This window comes from Cyprinodon tularosa, unplaced genomic scaffold, assembly GCF_016077235.1.
Source record: "Cyprinodon tularosa strain WSP-4 unplaced genomic scaffold, ASM1607723v1 ctg663, whole genome shotgun sequence".
In the NCBI taxonomy this organism is placed as follows: Eukaryota; Metazoa; Chordata; class Actinopteri; order Cyprinodontiformes; family Cyprinodontidae; genus Cyprinodon; species Cyprinodon tularosa.
In genome coordinates, this window is record NW_024039411.1 from 1 (window position 1) to 22683 (window position 22683).

General features: G+C 42.8%; 1 protein-coding gene across 1 annotated transcript; it reads left to right on the top strand.

Moving 5' to 3' along the window:
• The first annotated feature begins 2593 nt into the window (after positions 1-2593).
• Positions 2594-22683, top strand: LOC119771292 (plexin-B2-like). Its single transcript, XM_038267151.1, has 15 exons — positions 2594-2835; positions 2924-3105; positions 3531-3597; positions 5886-6032; positions 6553-6630; positions 6809-6887; positions 8489-8589; positions 9814-9895; positions 11824-11975; positions 12073-12233; positions 18935-19082; positions 20990-21054; positions 21215-21290; positions 21759-21833; positions 21933-22683. Exons 1-15 carry the CDS (start codon positions 2611-2613, stop codon positions 22035-22037), a joined length of 1743 nt encoding a protein of 580 aa, XP_038123079.1. The 5' UTR covers positions 2594-2610; the 3' UTR covers positions 22038-22683.

Consider the following 22683-nt stretch of genomic DNA (forward strand, 5'->3'; position numbering starts at 1 on the left):
TTAATGGGGGGTTTTTTTGGATCTGCGATTTTGAATAACATGCAGCTCAATGGTAGAGCAGAACTCTCAAAAGCAAAACTTTCCCTCCGAACAAACGAGCGGTGAGCCAAAACCGTATTAGGTATTCAAAAAATTCTTTCAACGTGAGCGTCAGCCATCTTTGGACTACAACTGGTGTAACTTTCATATTTCTACAATATTTCGTCTAGGCGTGGTGACGATGTAAAAACGTGTATAATTGTCAAAATCTTGATTTTGGGGTTCGGACAGATTTGTTACCCCCCGAACAAACCTTTTTCCTAGCTAAACGATAAAAGATATCGACACGCTTCCTTCAATGTGAGTGCTAGGAAGGTCTGAGGAACAACATCCACAAGGCTCATGTTGCTACGTTGAACGGTTCCCGAATGGGAGCGATACGAAAAAGTCTGTTTTTTTTAATTTTCAGTTCGGATTTTCAGAGAGCTCTCATTGGATTTCTATTGGGGAAGTGTGGACTTCTTCGTGGTCTTGGCCAAACTGTCAGAAAACCGTAAATGCCACACAAATGAGGGTTACATTTCCTGAATCCTGACTAAAATCCCTACGTTTTGTTGTAAACTTTATTTCAATTGAGTGAAAAATGAGGAAGTGAGAAGAATTTGTTTGGAAAAACCAGAACAGCTCAAAAGCTAGAGCACGCACTCTGACAGTTGAAGAATTCCGTCCATAGACTTCCATTATAAATCTTAAAATCGTTAAAATTTCTTTTAAAGTTTGAAGCTTCACTGAAGTAAAACTGTAAAAGTTAGCAAAAAGCTGAGGTAAACAGTAATAGTAGAAAGATACAGAAACATTTTAAAAGTTGAATGGTGTTTCTAGCTGAAAGTATGCTGAAGTAGTTAAAGGTCAAAGATGTTGAAGTTTTAGCTGAATTTTGCTGAAATCTGAGAATTCTACATGCATTTCAATGGGGCCAAAAATCGCAGAAAAAGCTGAATATCGCGAAAAGTACAAGAAATATCTTTACCAAAAGATATAGCATCATTCTCCTGAAGAAGCTGAACGTTTTGATACCAAATTTGTTGAAGTGGGCTGAAAACTGTTGAAGTAGTTTTACGACCAAAAACGTACGGAATAATAATAATAATAAAAATGCTTAAGCATTCCCACTTGATGAAGCAGAATGATGAAAAAGGGGTCCCTATGTCCTCCAGCAGTCTAAGCCTATAGCAGCAGAACTATAGAGATAGATCAGGATAACCTGAGCCACTCTAACTAGAAGCTTTATCAAAAAGGAAAGTTTTAAGCCTAGCCTTAAAAGTAGACAGGGTGTCTGCCTCACGGACTAAATAACTATATACCGGTACACATTAAACATGGTGGTGGTAGTATGATGTCCTGGGGCTGCTTTCCTGCTTCTGTATCTGAGTGATTTGCTGAAACTGGGTGGAATTTGATTCGATTGCCATTTCCTCTCTGCCAGAAAGCCCTGAATCAGAATGTCTGATAACTTTAAAAACACACTGAAAACATGTTTTAATCCTAAAATAAAGCCTTATATCCTGAGTGTTCATCACGATCATGTTTACTTTGTCCTTTTTAGCCTGAAAGGGAATTTTTCACCTAAACAATGTTGTGTGCGTCATTATCTACCTGGAATATTGAACATTAGCTAATATCACACGAGTGCTTTGCTTATAAACCTTTTCATTACTAGAATTAAAAGCCATGTTTAATCCATTCAAATGTTTTTGGGTTTCAAAAACTTTTTCCTCTTTGTTTTTGCTTCTCTGCTAATGTGGTTTTATTACGTCATCCAGAGACATAGTACAGACGTCTCTAGGCGTAGACTAATAAAATGGAGCAAAAACGCAAAGTAAAACAATACAATAAAATATAATTTATTAATGTAATCATATTTTATCATATTTAATGTAACCATATCCTACTAAAGTAAGCTGCTGCTGTCAGAGAATGTGACCCTTTAACAATATGATTGAAAACAGCAACAAGTTGCTTTCCTGAAAGTTTTCATTAAAAGCAAATAATCCTGTTGAACTATCTGATACTTTTTTTAGCCAAACAGGAACAGACCAGATGAAGCTACTATGAGAAAAAGCAGAGAGAGCAGAACGTTAGAGATTGAACTAACAGATTCTGCAGAGTGGGAGAATAGAGATAGAATGAAGCAGAATGATGAAAAAGGGGTCCCTATGTCCTCCAGCAGTCTAAGCCTATAGCAGCAGAACTATAGAGATAGATCAGGATAACCTGAGCCACTCTAACTAGAAGCTTTATCAAAAAGGAAAGTTTTAAGCCTAGCCTTAAAAGTAGACAGGGTGTCTGCCTCACGGACTAAATTACTATATACTTATTAAACATGGTGGTGGTAGTATGATGTCCTGGGGCTGCTTTCCTGCTTCTGTATCTGAGTGATTTGCTGAAACTGGGTGGAATTTGATTCGATTGCCATTTCCTCTCTGCCAGAAAGCCCTGAATCAGAATGTCTGATAACTTTAAAAACACACTGAAAACATGTTTTAATCCTAAAACGTTTGCAAAACTAAACTATTTTTAGTATTTTAGTTTATTTATTTACTGTTTTATTTCTCCTTTCTTCCAGATCTGATGATTGAAATGGAGGATCACACCAGTGACCTGAGCGAAGGTCGTATTCCCTTCCTGGACTATAAAACCTACACAGACAGAAACTTCTTCCTGCCGTCCAAAGAAAACGCCAACGACCCTATGATCACCGGAAAAATACAAATCCCAGAAGCTCGTAGGGCGACCGTGACGCAGGCGCTCAACCAGTTCTCCAACCTGCTGAACAGCAAAACTTTTCTCATCAACGTGAGTTTGAAACTGCAGCTGATTCTATTAACGGCTCCACACCTAGATCTATGTGAATCTATCTTTAACGGATCTAATCCCAATGCAGTTTATTCACACATTGGAGAGCCGTCCGGACTTCAACGCCCGCTCTCGGGGAAACTTTGCCTCGCTTCTGACGGTGGCGCTGCATGGTAAGCTGGAGTATTACACTGACATCATGAGGACGCTGCTGCTGGAGCTGATGGACGAACACGTTCAGAATAAAAACCCCAAACTGATGCTCAGGAGGTGAGAACGTTTCACAGACGTGTCCATGTTTCCCTTCTGTTTATGCCTGCAGTCGTTCCTTAAATATTTCATGAGCACCTTTTTCGACTTTAGGGCTTTACTTTTTCTTTTACATTTTGATTCCATATAAAATCTTTAAAAATAAGTCTGAGCTGTTTTGTGTGGCCTTGTAAATTGATAATTGTGACTGCAGAAGGAGTTTGTGTTCTGTCGTCTTGGCTCAGGCAATAGAGAGGTAATCAGCAGCGCGGCTTGTTCGGCAGCTGCCTCGCCTCCCGCTGTGAACCCTGACAGCACTGTGATTGTACAGACTGTGTCTGGGAATGCCAAAACCCTATTTATGAGTTTGAAGTTATAGAAAAATGATTTCTCCCGGCGTTCTCGTGGATCTCATCTTTCTTTTATTGTCTCCTGTGTGCATGCAGGTCAGAGACGGTGGTGGAGAGGATGCTTTGTAACTGGATGTCCATCTGCTTGTACCAGTTCCTCAGGGTAACACAGATTCACTCACTGCTTCTGTTCTTTGATCTCTCCTCCTTCTTCTTTCATTCAATTCTTTCCTATAACAACCTTTCTTAGGTGTTGAACATTTCGCAGTAGATTGTGTCACGATTTCTGATCAAGCCTTTTATCGTCCCTTTCAGTAAAAGTTTTCTCTTTGATGCTTCCATTGGCTGATTCTTCATTTGTGTAATGAGTTTTTACAACATGTACCAAGAAATTGTCCAGAGTGTAAAAATTGAGGAAATAAGTAGGACTGAAATGATTAATAGATTATTTAAATAATCATCAGCTAATTTAGTAATAGATTAATCGTTAACTGGTTTATGGAGACTGATCATGCCTTAAGCCGACAGAGCGACCCACTTAGAGCAGGAATTATATCAAAATTGCAAAAAAAAAAAAACATTTTGCTTTTCAGTTGGTGAAGATTCTCAATCATCCAGGTGAAAAAAAAACAATCCACTGGACTTTGTTTCCAAGTTTAAAGACGTTTCTCTTCCATCCAGGAAGATTTTTCAATTCAAAATGTCAGAAATAGTGTTTAGTTCCAGGTTTTATCCAGCAGCCCAACAAAGCCTGGTTTTAGTTTCGAAAACATGCCCCTTTACAGGGGAACAGAGGATCCCCCTATTCAACCAGGCCAACAATTCCCTTTAACGACCCCCCTTTCAGAGACATAGACAGGTATGGGGCATTGCAGGCTAACAAAGAAGCCAAACGACCCCCATTCCAAAGGGGGGGACCCATTCATCCGTTTCTATTTGCATGTTTTCTAAACTAAAACCCCATTTACTCTACCCTTGAAAAACCAATCTTTGCCAAGACCGGTCCGAGCTCGGATCAGTTAACCAACATCAGGCTATCTCGACTCCTCGCCTCCTAGTGACGATCTGCGGTATTACTGCCAGTATTGAAGGAGGAAATCAAGCAGTTGGTGGCGGTAATGCACCAAAAGTTGTTTGCCAACCGCCATAAAAGATTATCGCTGTACTTCGGGGTTATTATTTAAAATGTTGCGTGGGGAAGATTTCGATTGTTGTTTATAGTTGTTGTTCTTTTTCTTCCGTTTTGTGTTGGTTGGCAAGCAACTTTCGGAGGTGCATTACCGCCACCTACTGGAATGGAGTGTGAATCGGGATGTGCAGCCAGACGGAGATGACGCGTTCTGTTCATGCGCTCTTGTTATCAGAGAACCGATGCGAGCCCACCTCTGGACCTGGTCTGCAGTTATCTCGGTCCGGTTGTGTCTAGCTCGGTCCGGTTGTGTCTAGCTCGGTCCGGTTGTGTCTAGCTCGGTCCGGTTGTGTCTAGCTCGGTCCGGTTGTGTCTAGCTCGGTCCGGTTGTGTCTAGCTCGGTCCGGTTGTGTCTAGCTCTGTCCGGTTGTGTCTAGCTCGGTCCGGTTGTGTCTAGCTCGGTCCGGTTGTGTCTAGCTCGGTCCGGTTGTGTCTAGCTCTGTCCGGTTGTGTCTAGCTCGGTCCGGTTGTGTCTAGCTCGGTTCGGTTGTGTCTAGCTCGGTCCGGTTGTGTCTAGCTCGGTCCGGTTGTGTCTTGCTCGGTCCGGTTGTGTCTAGCTCGGTCCGGTTGTGTCTAGCTCGGTCCGGTTGTGTCTAGCTCGGTCCGGTTGTGTCTAGCTCGGTCCGGTTGTGTCTAGCTCTGTCCGGTTGTGTCTAGCTCGGTCCGGTTGTGTCTAGCTCGGTTCGGTTCAGTTTACTTCCATTTACACACCATAAGTTATCTCAGTTACTGAGCTCGGACCGGTCTCGGCACGGTTTTTCAAGGCTAGTGTAAATGGGGTAAAAAAAAACAGGCTTTGTCGGGCTACTGGATAAACTGGAACTCAACACTATTTCTGACGTTTTGAATAAAAAAATCTTCCTGGATGGGAAGAAAAACGTCTTCAAACTTGAAAAATTTATTCCAGTGAAATATTTTTTAATTTTTTGGGAATTTTGCTTTTTAAGTGGAAAAGTTTTAGTTTCACCTGGTTTAATTTCATAAAAAAATCTTTTCTGAGGAGCCTTTTACTATCCAGTTATTAATTAAATGAATCAATTAATAAAAAAAATATATCAACAGAGTAATCGATTTGCAAAATAATAGTTGCAGCCCTAGAAATAAGAGCTGCACCAATGAAATATGGTATCTCACAGCTAAAAGACGGCACATTGATGCATGTTTACTGGAAATACTGACTGATTAGAGCTGCTAAATCTAGATATGTTACTATATTTGAGATGCAGTTTGAAGCAGGTGTATGTTTGGGTTCCCTGGTTTAGGACACTGCTGGAGAACCTTTATACAAACTGTTCAAGGCCTTGAAGCACCAGGTGGAGAAGGGCCCGGTGGACGCCAGGCTGAAGAAAGCCAAGTACACGCTGAACGACACGGGGCTGCTGGGAGACGATGTGGAGTACTCAGTGCTGGTTAGTTCACACTTAGAAACACTGGGATTCCTCCTTTTAGTCAATAGAACCAAACGTCTTACTGCGTGAAATCAATTCTCAGTTTAATTCAGTTAGCTGCAATCTGGACAGACACCAGAGGAGGCGCTGCGGCTGACGTCCTCTAACAGGACAGAGCAGCTTTTAATTTGCCCAGCTCGTTCTCTGGGTGTGTGTGTGTGTGCCCTGATGACCGTATCAGCCCAGGATTATTAAAACCATCTCAGCCCTGAGCTCCTGTGGCTCACTGATAAGTTACATCTGAATCACCTCAGTGTGGTTTAATGGAGCTTTCAGACCAAATGAGCTGAGCCGAGCCATGGAGCTGAAGCATCACCAAATGACTTAATGAACAGAATTAACTGCCTACTGATGTCGGCTCTCCTCCCTCTATCGTCTGTAAAGGTGGAGCATAAAACCAGGAGAAGTAGGCCAGATAGAAACTTCTCCTTCATGTGTCTCGTTGGGGATAAAAGTGACTGTGACGGCTGTTTTTTGTCAGACTCTGCAGGTTCTGGTGCATGGGGAGGGACCGGACGTCACCCCGGTGAAAGTGCTGAACTGTGACACCATCACCCAGGTGAGTTTCTCCTCATGAGCCTCAGATCCTCCTGCATGCTTTGGTTGTTTCTGCACAGGAAGCGGTAAATGAAATGACTTCCAGCTTCTCCTCCTCTCTGCCAGCTTTGAGCGGGTGATGGATCTGTTTGCGTTAGCTAGCATGTTCACGGGTACGGCTGTAATTTTGTTCCCTCCAGGTGAAGGAGAAGATCATCGATCAGGTGTACAGGAACCTGCCGTATTCACAGAGACCCAAAGCAGAGAGTGTTGCACTCGGTGAGACAAACACTTCTAGTTTACATCCTTTAGTTCATCCAGAATCACATGTGAGCTGCTGTGAATTCAATTCAGTTTATTTCTATAGCACCAATTCACAACACATCCAGATCATCCAGTCAGATTGATTGACAGTCAAGTTTTCTATCAAAAACTAGCAGGTTGCATCTCTTGCATGCATGCTTGTTACCACAGTGCAGAGTTGGAGAATAGAGATAGAATGAAGCAGAATGATGAAAAAGGGGTCCCTATGTCCTCCAGCAGTCTAAGCCTATAGCAGCAGAACTATAGAGATAGCTCAGGATAACCTGAGCCACTCTAACTAGAAGCTTTATCAAAAAGGAAAGTTTTAAGCCTAGCCTTAAAAGTAGACAGGGTGTCTGCCTCACGGACTAAAACTGGTAGTTGGTTCCACAGGAGAGGAGCCTGAGAACTAAAAGATCTGCCTCCCATTCTACTTTTAGAAATTCTAGGAACCACTAGTAAACCTGCAGATTGAGAGCGAAGTGCTCTGTTAGGAACATCAGGAACAATCAGATCTCTGATATCAGATGGAGCTTGGCCATTTAAGGCTTTATATGTGAGAAGGAGGATTTTAAATTCTATTCTGGATTTAACAGGAAGCCAATGAAGAGAAGCCAGGATAGGAGAGATATGATCTCTCTTTTTCATTTTCATCAGAACTCTGGCTGCAGCATTTTGGATCAGCTGAAGTGTCTCATAAAAACACAGCGGAGATGCGACCAACTGGTCCTACCTAGTGTGGCGCCGATACCTGGCTGTGCAGTATCGGCTGATACCATCTGTTTGAGATTGATGTGTGTGCATATATAAAGAACTGCATCCTACCTGGATGTAAAATAATTGCCATCATGGCTTCATGTCGAGCTGCTGCCTACCTTTGTGAAGCAGGAAAAAGACTAAAACAAACTTCTTATTGCCTACCTGGAATGGTTGACAATAGTTGAAGAAACTTTTGGCTCTCTAAATGGTATCGGTCCTATTTGTTGGTACTCGCCGATACCGATACCATTTTATTTTAGCGCTGCATTGGGGCTCCGTCCGATGCTACCTCGTTTTATCTCTGATGTTATAGAGCAGGGGTCTTCAACATTTTCCAGGCTAAGGACCCCCAAACTAATGGCGAGATGGAGCGGGGACCCTCCAATTATATATATTTTGTATGAAATTGGTCGTATAGTCACTTTATTACAGATGGAGTTATGTAACGAAAGTTATTTCATCCTGGAATTAGCAAAGTATTTCTGATTCTGATTCCTGGTTGATGGGACAGGTGTTGTGAATGAAACAGTGCCCAGCTTCAAAGTGTGTCGCTGTATGTGTGCATTGCTGACTAAAAGACATCTTCTGCTTCTATTTATCTGTTTACTTCAGTGTGTTTAATTCATGTTAATGTGCATTTAAGGACATTTCAATTAGTGGAAAAAATTGCAGGGGGGAATATAAAAAAAAATTTAATCAACCAAATATTTCGCGACCCCCATGCAGTACCTCCGAGGACCCCTAGGGGTCACGGACCCCCTGTTGAAGACCTCCGTTATAAAGTATAATTAACCCATGAATTCCTCGTCTGTCCACAGAGTGGCGTCCCGGCTCCACGGGTCAGATCCTGTCTGATCTGGACCTCACGTCCCAGAAGGAGGGCCGCTGGAAGAGACTGAACACGCTGGCTCATTATAACGTGAGTTCTGGACCCCGGTCTGAATCTGCTGCAGGTCGTCTCCCCTCAGTCCGTCACAGCAGAGCGCAGCCCTCCTCCTCCTCCTCCTCCTCCTCCTCCTCCTCCTCCTCCTCCTCCTAGATCTGCACTCCTCATGTTTAAATGGGACTCAGTCAGCCTCTCCTCACCCAGCTGGAGAGGTTTAACTTTCCAATATTACAAATTAACCTCAGTAGGACTCCACCTCTGCAGCAGAATGTTTAGATTGGATGGCAAATTAATCCTTTAATGAGAAAACGAAGAAGGATTCTGCAGAAGAAAAGCTGAACAGGAATCTTTATCTTTTCTTTAAACATGGCTGATCCACTGCTTCCTATTGGTCTCCTTGTATTTTCCATTTTACGTTCTTCAAAGGCGAGCAGAAACGTTCCCATTCAGGAGAATTTAACAAAAGAAAGTAAAAGCAAATCTGTAGCTGCAGCTAAAAAGCAGATTTTAGTAGCAGTCTAGCCAATCTGTTGTTGTTCTTCCATCTTCTTTCAGCTCCTTTAGTGCCACAAAGAGAAACAACCTGCTGCTCTTAGAATAGATTTGATTAGGAATCCAATTCACAGGTTGAATTATTTAGTTTGGATCAGATGAAAATCCACTATAACTTCCTGCTTCTTACTTTAAACTGGCTGCAGGTGTTTGTTTGTTTTATCATGTCACAAATCACATCATTTGATGAATAGTTTCCTTCAAAGTTGGATGGATCCACCTCATCTTGCTGCTCCGACATCCTTCTGTCCACAGAACAAATATTTCTGCTGATAAACAATCCCTCCATCTTCCCGTCTGTTTGCTTCCAGGCTTGAACCTGCGTCGGCCCTCATGCGTCGGCCTCCTCCTCTCTGTTTGTTTGGGGTTTCTGTCTCCAGCTCATCTCCTTGTTTATGGCAGCCGCACAGATTCATGATCCTGCTGCTCGATCCTAATGCTTTTAATCAGCTTTGTTTCCTCAGTTTTCAGCGGAGACCTTTACTTTTGCACCAAAACAAGCTAAAGATGAAGAGCAGGAAAATGTCGAGCCACTCGAGACTCGTCTGCACGCTGCAGCAAAACCAACAGAAACTAAATCACTCCTGCTGTCCAGACTCTCCTGACATTTAAGGAGAATAATTAATTCACAGGCTGATTTTTCCTGTAATAACTGTGTAGCTTAATTACTGAGAAAAAGCTGTTTTCTTTCTGTGTGAACCGCAGGTCCGGGACAACGCCACCTTGGTTCTGTCCAGAGTTCTGCACACGCAGTCGTTCCACCAACACCAGGACAGCCATGATGAGAGTATGTCTTCACATGTTAAGCTTAAATTATATGACTGAATATCTGGATAAAAAGTTTTTTTTTTCTGAGGGAAAAAAAAATTATTATAGGAATTCTTTTTTTTTTTTTTTTGTTAAAAAGAAATTGATATCCCAGAAGATAGAACAATATGCATAAAATCTACCAGCGTATTTTATAAAGATCATTTTTAGAGTTTATTTCCTCAGTTTGTCCTTTCTAATCCTGCTGGGACCAAAGTTCTGTGCTTAAGGATCAAACATTCATACAGGAGGATTCAATAAGTCATTATTAGGCAAGGCAAGGCACATTTATTTGTAGCTCAATTCAGTACAAAGAAAATTCAAAGTGCTTTTTACATGATTAAAATACAGGAAGATAAAACAGAAAAATAAAAAATAAATAAAATAAAATAAAAAAAGCAGAAACAAAAGAATAATATTAAAAACAGTTGGATTAAAGAAAATATGTTTTAGTTGAACTGTTTAACTAGAACAGTTGAAGGCAATCCTAAACAAATGTGTTTTTAGTCTTGATTTAAAGGAACTCAGGCTTTCTGCACTTTTCCAGTTTTCTGGAAGTTTGTTCCAGATAAGTGGAGCATAGGAACTAAATGCTGGTTCTCCATGTTTAGTTCTGGTTCTAGGTCTGCAGAGCAGGCTGGAGCCAGAAGACCTGAGTGGTCTGGAGGGTTGATACACTGATAGCAAGTCTGTGATGTATTTAGGTGCTAAGCCATTCAGAGATTTATAGACTAACAGAAGGATTTTAAAGTCTATTCTCTGAGATACAGGGAGCCAGTGGAAGGACTTTAGAACCGGGGTGATGTGCTCTACTTTCTTAGTCTTAGTGAGGACACGGGCAGCAGCGTTCTGGATCAGCTGCAGCTGTCTGATCCACTTTTTAGGCAGAATATCAGCAGGAGTAACTTTAAGTTGGCTATTTGTTAAAACATAAATCCAAGAATATGAGGAATAGAATTAGTTGTGGTATTTGTGGAGTCCACCTGTAGAATCATAGAGTAGATAGAAGAAAGTCCAGCGTCTCTCAGCCCAGCCGTCCCCAGACTGTTTACTTATTTAAAGGTATTTGGTTTGTTTGCTCTGCTAAGGTTCTACTGTTTTATTAATTCTCTCATGTTGAAGCTTTAAAACATCCAGTGTTTTTGATGCTGAAGATTCTCAGTCATCCAGATCAGAGTCATTCCACTAAAGTGGATTTTGTTTCCAAGTTTGAAGACGTTTCGCTTCCCATTAAGGAAAGTTTTTGCTATTATCGCAGCTCCAACTCCTTTACAGGGAAACAGAAGACCTGCCCTATGCAGCCAGGCCAACTATTCCCTCTAACGCCCCCCTTTCAGAGACATAGACAGGTATGGGGCATTGCAGGCTAATAAAAGAAGCCAAATGACCCCCATTCCAAAGGGGGGGATCAATTCATCCGTTTCTATTTGCATATTTTTAAAGTCTTTGTTGAGCTCCTGTATTAATCCTAAACCTCAACACTATTTCTGACATTTTGAATTGAAAAAGCTTCCCTGATGGGAACAGAAATGTCTCCAAACTTGGAAAATAAATTCTAGTGGATTGTTTTTAACTTTTTTGGAATCCAGGGTTTTTATAATAATCAGCATCTTTTAAATCTTCTCTATTTTTCTGCAACAGATTGTCTTTTTTTACTTATCTGATGTTATTTTCCAGCTAATGGGATTTATAGAAAAAACAAAACAGAGTATATGAATAGAATAAAATAATAATTTAGTTTTAAGTCTAATTTAGGCTTGTTTGATTGATAGAAAATAAAAAATCTGAATCAAACATCTAAAACATTTAGAGGGGGATATTTAACCATCAGAGCTGCAGCTAATGGCCTGTTTCTCACTTTAAAGCTCTGGTTAATATTAAAAAGGATGGTTTCCTCTCTTTGAGCAGAAAACGCGCTGCTGGAGGACGACAACACCTTCCACCTGGTGAGGCCCACGGATGAAATCGATGAGGTGAAGTCAAAGAGAGGCAGCATGAAGGACAAGGCCATGACCAAAGCCATCACGGAGATCTACCTGACCCGGCTGCTCTCTGTCAAGGTTCCCACTGCCTGATTTAAACTGGTTTCACTGGTTCCACCTCTGGTTCTGACTGATACAGGTGTACCTCATGTCGGTCGTTTCTTCTGTGTAACAGGGCACCCTACAGCAGTTTGTGGACGATTTCTTCCGCAGCGTTCTGTGCACCAGCTCTGCCGTCCCTCCTGCCGTCAAATACTTCTTTGACTTTCTGGACGAACAGGCGGAGAGACACGACAACGTGGACGAGGAGACGCTGCACATCTGGAAGACCAACAGGTCCCATTCTATGATTAAAACGTGTTAGATTTGCTCTCTTTAACTTCAGTTATCTGTAGCTCAGTGGAGTCCTAACATCTCTTTAAACAGGAAGGAAAAATTAGAAACCAACAACGCCTCGGCTTTAATCCCCTACATTTATTCTGTTTGCGTCATCTTTGGTTTCCTGATTTCTAAAGACGCGTAAGAGTCCAAACACCACGGCTCTGTCTCCATGCTAAGCATTCCTCACATCAACAAGCAGCAGAAATAAAATCAAACATTTTTAACGCTCCAGCCTCCTTCACATAATTCAGATATGAATAAATGAAAAAAAAGACTATAAAAAAGGAGACAAACAAAATCCTTAAATAAGGCTCACTTCCTCTGGCTGCAAAGCTTCACATTTAAACCAACTGTTTGCATAGCTTTGAGCAGAACTGCATGATCCTAAAGGCTGATTTATGCTCAGGAACCAGGTGGTGTCGCAGTTAACGCAAATATGCCCCGCCCCCTTTCGGGAGACACTCTGCTGCACCTCTCCAAAACTGTAGGTGACCGCAGACAGGAGGCCTCTGATTGGTCAACTCTACATCCTCTCTACTCTATTTCCTGTTTGGTTCCTTACCGGCTGGTTTTATTTGTATAGCCGCCATTGTGGAAAACGACTGGTGAAGATGGAGCCGCTAGAAGAGCGAGGTGCGCGAGAACGCTGGGACCCTTTTTCCACCTGGATCCCCGCTCTTTTTGGCCCTCATATCCCTCCGTTGTCGCACAAACTCGCCCCCCCTTCCTCACCGCGTTGTGGCGTGGAATAACAGTGCAGACCACGCTTCAATACTGGGCATAAATCAAAAATATCTGCATCAATCTCACTGCGACCTAACCTGACTCCGCCAGATGGATTTGCTCCGCATATCCATCTGGAAACCTTCCGTTGAAGTAATTTTGGGAAGGGGTGAAAATACTGGTTAGCTGATTGGCCTATGTTGGTGATAGACGGGCCAAATAAACCAATCAGATCAACGAAGCATATGACGTACTAACAGAGCGACGACGAAGAGGAGCCAATTGATAGATCAAACTCTTGCCGAAACCAGTCGGGAGAAGAGCAAAAACATCTTTTCCTCTGAGAAAAGCCTCCAGAGCAGTGTTTTGCTCTTCTTTCAGTGAAGAAATACTCTGTAATTCCCATAAAACTTGCTCCATAGCCACGCTAACGCTACTTTCATCGGCTGAAGCCGCCATGTTCTTTAGACTGAACTGTCGCGCTTCTCGTTGCGTCACACCTCAACCCGCCTCAAAGCCAACGCTGATTGGACGTTCGTTTGGTGAACGGCTCCAAATTTTCTTCAACAGAGAGTCTCCAGACTGATCTGCGAGTGAAACCTTGAAAGCTCGCGAGATCAGGATGGTCTCACCAGGCTACAGCCAGGTATCGGGCCAGCTGGGTCACCCTGAACCCCACTATGACCCACCTTTAAACCCACTCATCTCTGACTCAAAGTCCCGCTGATTAAATTCCTCCAGATGAAGAGCAGCTGCTTTGTTTTAGCTTCAGAGGTGCAGGTTTCTCTCCTTTAAATGCACCTCGATGTGAACAAACCTCCAGGTTTCAGGATCAGCAGTCGGCCAATCAAAACAGATTCCTCTGCATCAAACCCTCTGTCGTCTCCACAGTAAGGAAAATAATATTTAGACTGAAATCAAAAAGTCATTGCATGAAATCTTCTAAGATGTGCCCCGCTGTGCGACGTCCTTCTTTTTTCCATCTTTCATTCAGCATCAAATGCAATAATTACTTAGATCCGATTGTTGGCGTCTGACAGCTTCTGAATCAGGCCTCTCTGCGCCTCCTGGCAGTTTTACCGTATTTTCACGACTATAAGGCGCACTTAAACGTCTTTTTTTTCCTCAAAATGTGCGGTGCGCCCTATGGTGCGGTGCGCCTTATGTGTGTTGTAACTGCGACTTTTGAGACCACCTCATTGAGGAGATGATGAAAGAGTGGCTGAATGTAAGGAGACCAGGTGTTTTTTTTCCACCCCTCACCATCGCTGTTAATATGTAACTCCATGCGTGCCCATCTCACAGCTGATGTGAAAAACATGGGGAAACAAATTAACGCTGCTCGACATCGGTGTGAACCGGACCCAGCAGGTGCAGCAGAAGCAGCGTGTTTAACGTGCAAAGTCAATGGTTGACGCGCGTATAGGTGCAGCAAAAGGTACCGTAGCGCATTTTGGTGCAGCACGTCGGGAGCGTTTAAGCATCTGACGCACCGCCAACACGCTGCTGCTGCTCGAGATGGAAAAATTGAAGTTTTGCTGCTGGACGCGCCGCATCAACCAATCAGAGAAGCTGATCTGGGAGCTGCCAGCGAGACAGACAGCGCTCTGATGACATATGATATTAACGCAAATGGAAAAGGCTGGATGGATGCGTGGCTGAGGCAGGTGTATGTGAGAAGACTAGGTGGTTTTTTCCACGCATCACCATCGCTGCGTGCCCATCTCACAGCCGGTGTGAAAAAAAGGTGAATCAAATGAACGCTGTGCTCGCCGTTATCCCGGGGGTCTGACAAAGGAGCTTCAACCGCTCGACATCGGTGTGAAGCGGCCGTTCGAAGTAAGGCTGCGAGCGGCGTGGGAGCGATGGATGACAGACTGAGACCACAGTTTCAGGATAAGAAGGCAGCGCCGGGCAGATTACGCCACAGTTTGCGGATGGATTGTAGATGCTTGGACTAACGTGTCTGCTGGCTCTGTTGTTCAAGCTTTCGCAAAAGCCGGCATTATTTCTGAGGAGCCGCGCTGCACGGAAAGTGACTGACAGCTCAGAAGGGGAAATTGGCATGTGATTTAGCGCAGCTGTTTTATTCAGAAACAGAGGATGATGACTTTGAGGGGTTTGATTAATACTTTGTAATAAATACATGAATAAAGCACAATCATACTCAGTTTTGCTCCCGCTCTATTTTTCTACCTGAAAACTTAATTCAACAGCAGCCTCTGGGCGGGTCTCCTCCTCTTCAGCGCGGCGGCTGGCAGGTGTTTTTTCATCTAAATAATCTAAATCTTGCAGCTATATTTGCTGTGATCAGTGGGAATAAAGTAGTTTTAATATGTTTTTAAGTGAGAAAGTCCACCTGAAAACTTCATAATTGCAGTCAGTTCATCCAGATTATCTATTTCTGTCGGAGGCGCTCAGACCCCCACATACCAGCGGTGCGCTGACAGCAGAAATCCCTTCATCAGCAGCCTGTAGGCTGGGCAGCCTGGGGCTCACCGCGGCGGCTGGCAGGTGTTTTTCATCTAAATAATTTTAGCTGCAGGCACCAGGATACCGGCAATAAAAGCGAACATATTCCGTCAGCAGGTTTCAGGATTTTAAGTTAATTTAGGAGTGATCACAGCGCTGTGTCATCTGCGATGTGTCCGTCTCACATGAATAAAGCACAGTCATACTCAGTTTTGCCCCCGCTGTATTTTTAAATACGCAGTAGAGGTATTTAAAGGTAGTAGAGGACTTGTACCTGTATATAAAAAACGCGCCTTATAGTCCGGTGCGCCTTATGTGTGTGTTAAATACAGAAATGGGACACATAACTGAGACTGCGCCTTTTAGTCCGGTGCGCCTTATGGTCGTGAAAATACAGTAATCAGCCGTCGGTGAAATTTCCCCCCAAAGATAATAAATCAGCTGTTGTTGTATCGGTCCAGACAGAAACGGCTCTGAAGCCCTGTTACTGTGATGCATGCCGACGTTCTCCCGCTGATGTTCTTAACACAAACTCTAATGTTGGATGGAGGAGGTTTGAAGAAGGTGATCAAATCTTAATCACCGGATTGCAGCTGCTGTTGGTTCTACTGGAAAATGTTAGTGGGACTTTTTATTTGGAAACCAGTTAATTGGATTGCGCTAATTGAGCCGTATTATTCACACGGTGGATGCGTTCTATGGTCGAAGGTGTAAGCACCGCTGATAAATCCATCTTTTATTGCAGCCGTTCACATTGAGGAGGAGTCTAAAACTTTAGAACAAACTGACTTAAATTTAGATTAGATTAAATTAATAAGGCTGCCCATTAATCACCTCATTGGTTTCAGAATATCCATAAAAGTAAAAAAAAAAATCCACTGGACTTTGTTTCCAAGTTTGAAGATGTTTTAAATATTTTCCCAGCAGTTTATTTTTAGAGAATTAGCTCCCATTTTGATTTTTTTTCCTAGCTTGTTTTTAGGACGGCCTTATTGGTTCATAATATCTATAAATCCATGTCTGCTTGTGGCAGAGAGGAGGAGCCATCCGCTTTCTTTAACAACCATCAGATACTTTATGAATCCCTGATTCATTCTGACCATCCCAGATGTAAATATGTTGTTCATTTCAGTTCAATCCAGTGTATTTCTATAGCTCCAATTCCCATCATGTCATCTCAGGTCACTTTCCAGTTCAACCAGATCATCCAGTCAGATTGATTCAAAGTTTTCTATCTAAGGAAAACCAGCTGATTGCATCGACTCATTGACTCTTCAGCAATGGGTGGATTAGACTTCTGCAGCCGCATACATCAAATGTCGCTTGCGTCTGGTCGCCAACCAGTTTTTCTGGTGTGATTCTGCAATGTCAGTCTGGAATTTCTAGGGATGCCGCAGTTTCCCGCCAAAGAGCGAGGGGGAGCCTATTCGAGAACTTGGGAGAATTTCAGCGGATTGTCACGGAACCTCTTCGCCGCCGCCGGCTGGAGTGTTTATTTTCCAAAACAACATGTCTGAGGCATCGTACAACTGGTTGTACTTCCAAACCTTACGTCGTAGTTTTCCATTGCTGTTATTACTCCTTGGGTTTTAAAAATGGCGCGCCCCGGCATTGAATCGAGAAGGACGACCACACAGACAGCCGGAAAGGCATACCAGGAACCAACCACAGCTGCTTTTAGTCTGCAAACTTCCATTTGAGGTCTGGTGGGTTTGCGACCGTCCGACATGTAGTCAGGATTTTTTTTATGTTTGCAACGACGTTTGCAGAGGCTATGCCTCAGAAGCATAAATTGGCCTTAAGCATGCTTGTAGCGACAGTGGAGAGGAATTGTGCAGATGACATTTTTTGGTCCCGATACTTGGCTGTGCTGTATCGGCCGATACCATCTGTCTGAAATTGATGTGTGTGTATATATGAAGAACTGCAGACTACTGTGATGTAAAATAATTGCCATCATGGCTTCAAGCTGCTGCCTACCTTTGTGAAGCAGGAAAAATGCTTTTCATTGCCTACCTGGAATAGGTGACCACAGTTGAAGAAACTTTTGGCTCTCAAAATGGTATCAGTGCCCTATTGGTTTGTACTCGCCGATACCGATAAAACCATTTTAGTGCAGGATCGGTGCCCCGCCCCATACTGGTATCGGTGCAACACTACTTCCACCAGGCTCAGTGTGAGCGGCCGTCTGCTGAGGCCGACTGGGGTTCAAGGAGATTGAAGCAGAGATTTCTACTGGGAACTCTGGTCATAAAACAGCAACAGTTATTAAAGCTATAAATATGGAAAAAGCTCTAAATGCCCATAAAATATAGTAGAGGATCAGTGATGCTGTGGGCCCGTTTGTCTGCCATCATTACCTGCATCTCTGATCACAAACCAAAAGCCTTTAGAAAACTTGTCCTTCAGATAGAACCGATGACCGGCCTGCCAACCCAGGAGACGTTAGAGACGACCGTCTGCTGGGAAGCAAAGATGCAGAAGCTTTTTCTACCAGTGATTTTATTTCTTCTGCCATAAAATTTAAAAGTTTTTTAAAGAGGAAAGGCAATAGATGTTCAGGATTCTGAGTTTAAATGGTCTCCTAACAGAACTTTAAGATGTTTATTTCTTCCTTTAACCCATTTGATGTATCATAAACGTACTTAAACACATCATACAGCGAGACTCCCTGCCCAGACAGGTTGATATAAAGTCCTTCAGACATCATTTCAGGGTTGTTGAAAAGAGGAGTTTATTAAATTTTAAATGAAGTGGATCCAGAAACTGTTCTTACCAGATATCTTTGGGTGTTTTGCTTCCCAGACGATTAAATTCATCAGATTTTTAGGCTGACTTCAGGCTAAATGACAGGAGTTAGCTTTAAGTGCATCGCTCTCTCAGGATGAAACATCCTGATTTTAACTGATTCACCTGCTTGTCTTCAAAGCTGCTCTGAACCTCCAAAGAGAAATAATTATCCTGCTTCACAGGCCCGGCCTCTGCGTGCGCGGCTCGTATCTCATCAGCTCAGCTAGAGAGTAATTACGTCCTGGTTGCTGCTGAACCAGGCAGCGGACCACATGAAAGCCTGGTTTAATTGGCAGGCTGTTATCTGGTCAGCTAGATGACGGAGGGATGGGTCTCTGTAACCTCGCTGCCTCCCAACTAACCCTGATCTCAGTCACAGTGTTAACAAGAGGGATAATGAAATATTCATCAGCGATGGTCTAAAACCGGACATGCATCCGATAATCAGGTCATCCGCCCATCATTAATGACCTTTTTAGTCATAATTAACACGTAAAGGAAGGAGGATTAACACTCAGCTGATGAATGGAGGATGGGTTTTAGAAATAACCCAAATAGAAACATAGGAAAGGACCCAAAATATAAATTAGTATAATTTATTCCCATATCTCACCATCCTGACTGAGAGACTCGTTATTTGTTGGATTTTAACTTCCTTCCCGTTCTTGCAGCCTGCCTATGCGGTTCTGGGTGAACATCCTTAGAAACCCACACTTTATCTTTGACGTCCACGCGACGGAGGTGGTGGACGCGTCGCTGCACGTCATCGGTCAGACCTTCATGGACGCCTGCACCAAGACGGAGCACAAACTCAGCAGGGTAAGTTCTCACCTTCAGGTAAAACGCTGTCGTTTCAATCAGGTGTTTCCTAAGATCCACATACGATGGCAGCCATCAGGTGTTTGTCTTCAAACTGTTATCTTTTAGGTCTTTGATTCAATTGAAAAATTACAACAAATTATGTTTCTGTGAGGAAACTTCAATCTTTGAGTTAAGGAGCCATTTTTAAACTTGACAGATCAGTTGGACAAAGTTAAGAGCAAAATATTTTTAAAACAGTCTCATAGTCGAGTAAAAACATATAAAAAAACAACTTAAGAGTCTAATTAAGGCCCTCAGGAAACTTTGGGGAGCTCATCAGAACAAAACGGCATTTTTGGAAGTAAAACGTGACGCGTCGTCCCCTTTGATTTTCAATTAATGGCCCATGTTCGTTAAAAACCGAAGGAGGCCAATAAATCACCCCTGGGGGACGCCAGAAATGATTGCAGTTGCTGATAAGTTTAACGCAACAGTTTGTGTCGCAGGAAATCCATTTAAATGATTTGATTTGAACTAATATTGTTCAGATTACATTTTTTGATTCCCTGAGTGAGTCCTGGACTCTTAGTGTTTTTAATTAAAAGTAATTTTCCTTTAAAGTCGGATACCTCATGAAAATTCCTGTTATTTCATCTATTGTTTCTTTCTATTTATTTATTGAACAGAATGTAATTATTCATATTTAAAGGACTTTAAGCCTTTTTTATTCTGAATATGACCGATTTTTTAATTAAAACTGAAGGAGGCCAGTGAATCACCCCTGGGGGACGCCAGAAATGATTGCAGCTGCTGATTTAAACAGTTTCTGTCACAGGAAATCCGTTTTTTAATTGGTTTGAAGCACAGAACTAATATTGTTCGGATTACATTTTTCTGATTCCCTCAGTGAGTTCTGGACTCTTAGAAAGAAACAATAGATGAAATAACATGAATTTTCATGAGGTATCCGACTTTAAATAATAAAAAAACAGCCCATCCTTCACATTCTGTTGTTACAACTAAAAACGACGAAGCGAGACGGTTAGTTTAATTTGGTTGAACTTTAGTGAAGAACGGTGAAGGAAAAAAACATCAACTAATACAACCTGTTTTACCTAAAAGTTACATTACCCTTCTGCTTTTTTTACTTCCTGCTCTCAGAGCATCTTGGGTAATAGAGTCCACCTCAATGCAACTCCAAATTAATGCAGTCCCAAATTTAACCATAGTTAGCAAATGAACTGTGTTATCAACAATAATGTTAACTTATATTTTTCTAACTCAGTGACTTATCATTCATTTGTTATGAAATAATAAGTCCTCAACAAATAAATTCACAACACATTCTTCACTCCTGTGTGAAGAGATTCTGTTTTTTGGGCGCAGAGAGAATAACAGACCTGTGATCATCAGAACGTTCCTCTATAAAGATCCTACGGTGGCCCTGAAGTGCAAACTGCAACTACAAATCTAAAAGCGCAACTACATTAAGAAAAACACAATTACATTAACCTACCGGAAAATGTAGGTATCAGTGGGAAACATGGGACATCGCTGATTGGACGACGGCGCCGTTTGATCCTTGAACCGGAAGTTGCGTCGTCTGAACAGTCCAGCTTCTTTTAAGTGTGTCTTCAGTGTGCGCAAACTAACTGAAATTTCGTGATTAGTCTTGAGCACATCCAGCATCACCTCAATATCCGACAATATCCATGTTTTCAAAAGCCGCAGCAGGCAGAATGACTTCCGGTTCAAGGGTCAAACGGCGCCGTCGTCCAATCAGCGATGTCTCATGTTTCCCACTGATACCTACCTTTTCCAGTTCCAGTTTGCACTTCAGGGCCACCGTACGATCCTCTGATCTTAAGCAGTTCTTAAACTCCTGAGTTTCATTTCTTTGTTTTCTTCTCACCGTCTGTCTGCAGGAGTCTCCCAGCAACAAGCTGCTCTATGCAAAAGAGATTTCCACGTACAAGAAGATGGTGGATGAGTGAGTTTATAACACCATGTGTTCAGGCAGACGTTGAGCATTCATGTTATCATTTTTAATTTTCCTGCTAAAAGCCTCAAACACCTGAGTCTGTATTTACTGGACGTTTAGTTAGTGAGAAGATCTGCTGCTGAGTTCTGCGTGTTTTTCTTTCCTGCAGTTACTACAGAGGCATCAGGCAGATGGTTCCAGTCAGTGACCAGGACATGAACACGCACCTCGCTGAGGTGTCCCGGGTAAGAACCGCTTTCACTCCAGATCTGTTCTTCTTAGATGCTGGACCTAGATGCAGATTTGAATGTATTTTATTGAGATTGTATCTGACTGAGCAACATGACGTCATTTACAAGAATGAGAGGATGAATGATTTTAAATATTTACCCCAAAAGAAATCTGAAACTGTGGCATGGATCTGTTTTCTGGACTTTTATTTATCAGCTTTAAACATCGACACACTGAGAGTTTTATCAGCTGTTATTAGGCTATTAGCTGGACTTTGACTAGGCCATTCTAAAAGATCAATCAGCTTTAATCTAAAGCTCATGAGCTGCATAACTTTGTGGTAACAGCGCAAAGTTATGTAAACATGAGGAATCTGACCTTTAGAGAAATGATGCGAGGATCCTGCAGAGTTCCATCCACCATCTTTGATTTTTTTAGGACTGCAATCATCTTCTTTCTGTCTGTTCTGCGTCTCCATTCAGCAACACACAGACAAGCTGAACACCCAGGTGGCCTTACATCAGCTCTACCAGTACGCCAGCAAGTACTTCGACCTGGTGAGACGCTTTCTGCTCACTTCCAGCCAGAAACGTTCAGCAAGGCTGCAGATAAACGTTTGCGGGTTCAATTCCTAAATGATCTATTATGTTCTTCAGATCATCCAGTCGCTGGACGAGGACCCGGCCGCCCAGAACCGACAGCTCACGCTCCGCCTCCAGCAGGTCGCCGCCGCCCTGGAGAACAAAGTCACGGACCTTTGACCTCACAGAGGGGGAGGAGCTTATCAGCTTTGTTTTCCAGTTAAGGACTTAGATCAATCTGAGCGTACGGACTCATCCAACGTGTCAAGAGCCGGAGAACAGGACTGAGAGGAGGTTCTGGAAACGGAAGCACTGATTTATTTTATTTTATTTTTTCCTTTTTGGTACCTGGAGGCTAAATTCCCACTCAGCTTCCCAAAAACAGGAAAATCAAGGAATCAGTTCGAAATAACTGAAATTAATTCATTTTGAGGAAATTTATTTTTTTTCTTTGTGGACGTTTGGATTCAGCTGCTTCGGCATCCGACCACTTTCTGAAGTCTACAAGCTGTGGATAAAACGTAGACCTCCAGCGTCAGAAGGCAGTCTGACCTCGGATCAGCGGCAGAGATGGCGCCGGCGTTCCACGCTACGGACCGCTGACCTCAGCGGACGGCGGCTCCAGAAACATCAGCTGCTGTCGTTCTCCACACGGCGGCTCTGCGTTTCCTCTCTGACTCTGCTGTCGCTTCCATCATCAGCAATTAGCCACTTCCTGATCATGTGACCCCAACACTGAAAAATGAGACGGTTTTATCATCACTATCATGACGGCTGCATAGATCTACCTGCCATAGATTACCAGAATATCTGATCAGTTCCTTCA

Excerpts from the sequence above, each read along its gene's own strand:
- LOC119771292 (XM_038267151.1), top strand. The coding sequence starts at position 2,611 with ATGATTGAAATGGAGGATCACACCAGTGACCTGAGCGAAGGTCGTATT. Across the intron at positions 2,836-2,923 it reads GCAAAACTTTTCTCATCAAC|TTTATTCACACATTGGAGAG; the intron begins GTGAGTTTGAAA and ends ATCCCAATGCAG. Across the intron at positions 3,598-5,885 it reads GCTTGTACCAGTTCCTCAGG|GACACTGCTGGAGAACCTTT; the intron begins GTAACACAGATT and ends TCCCTGGTTTAG.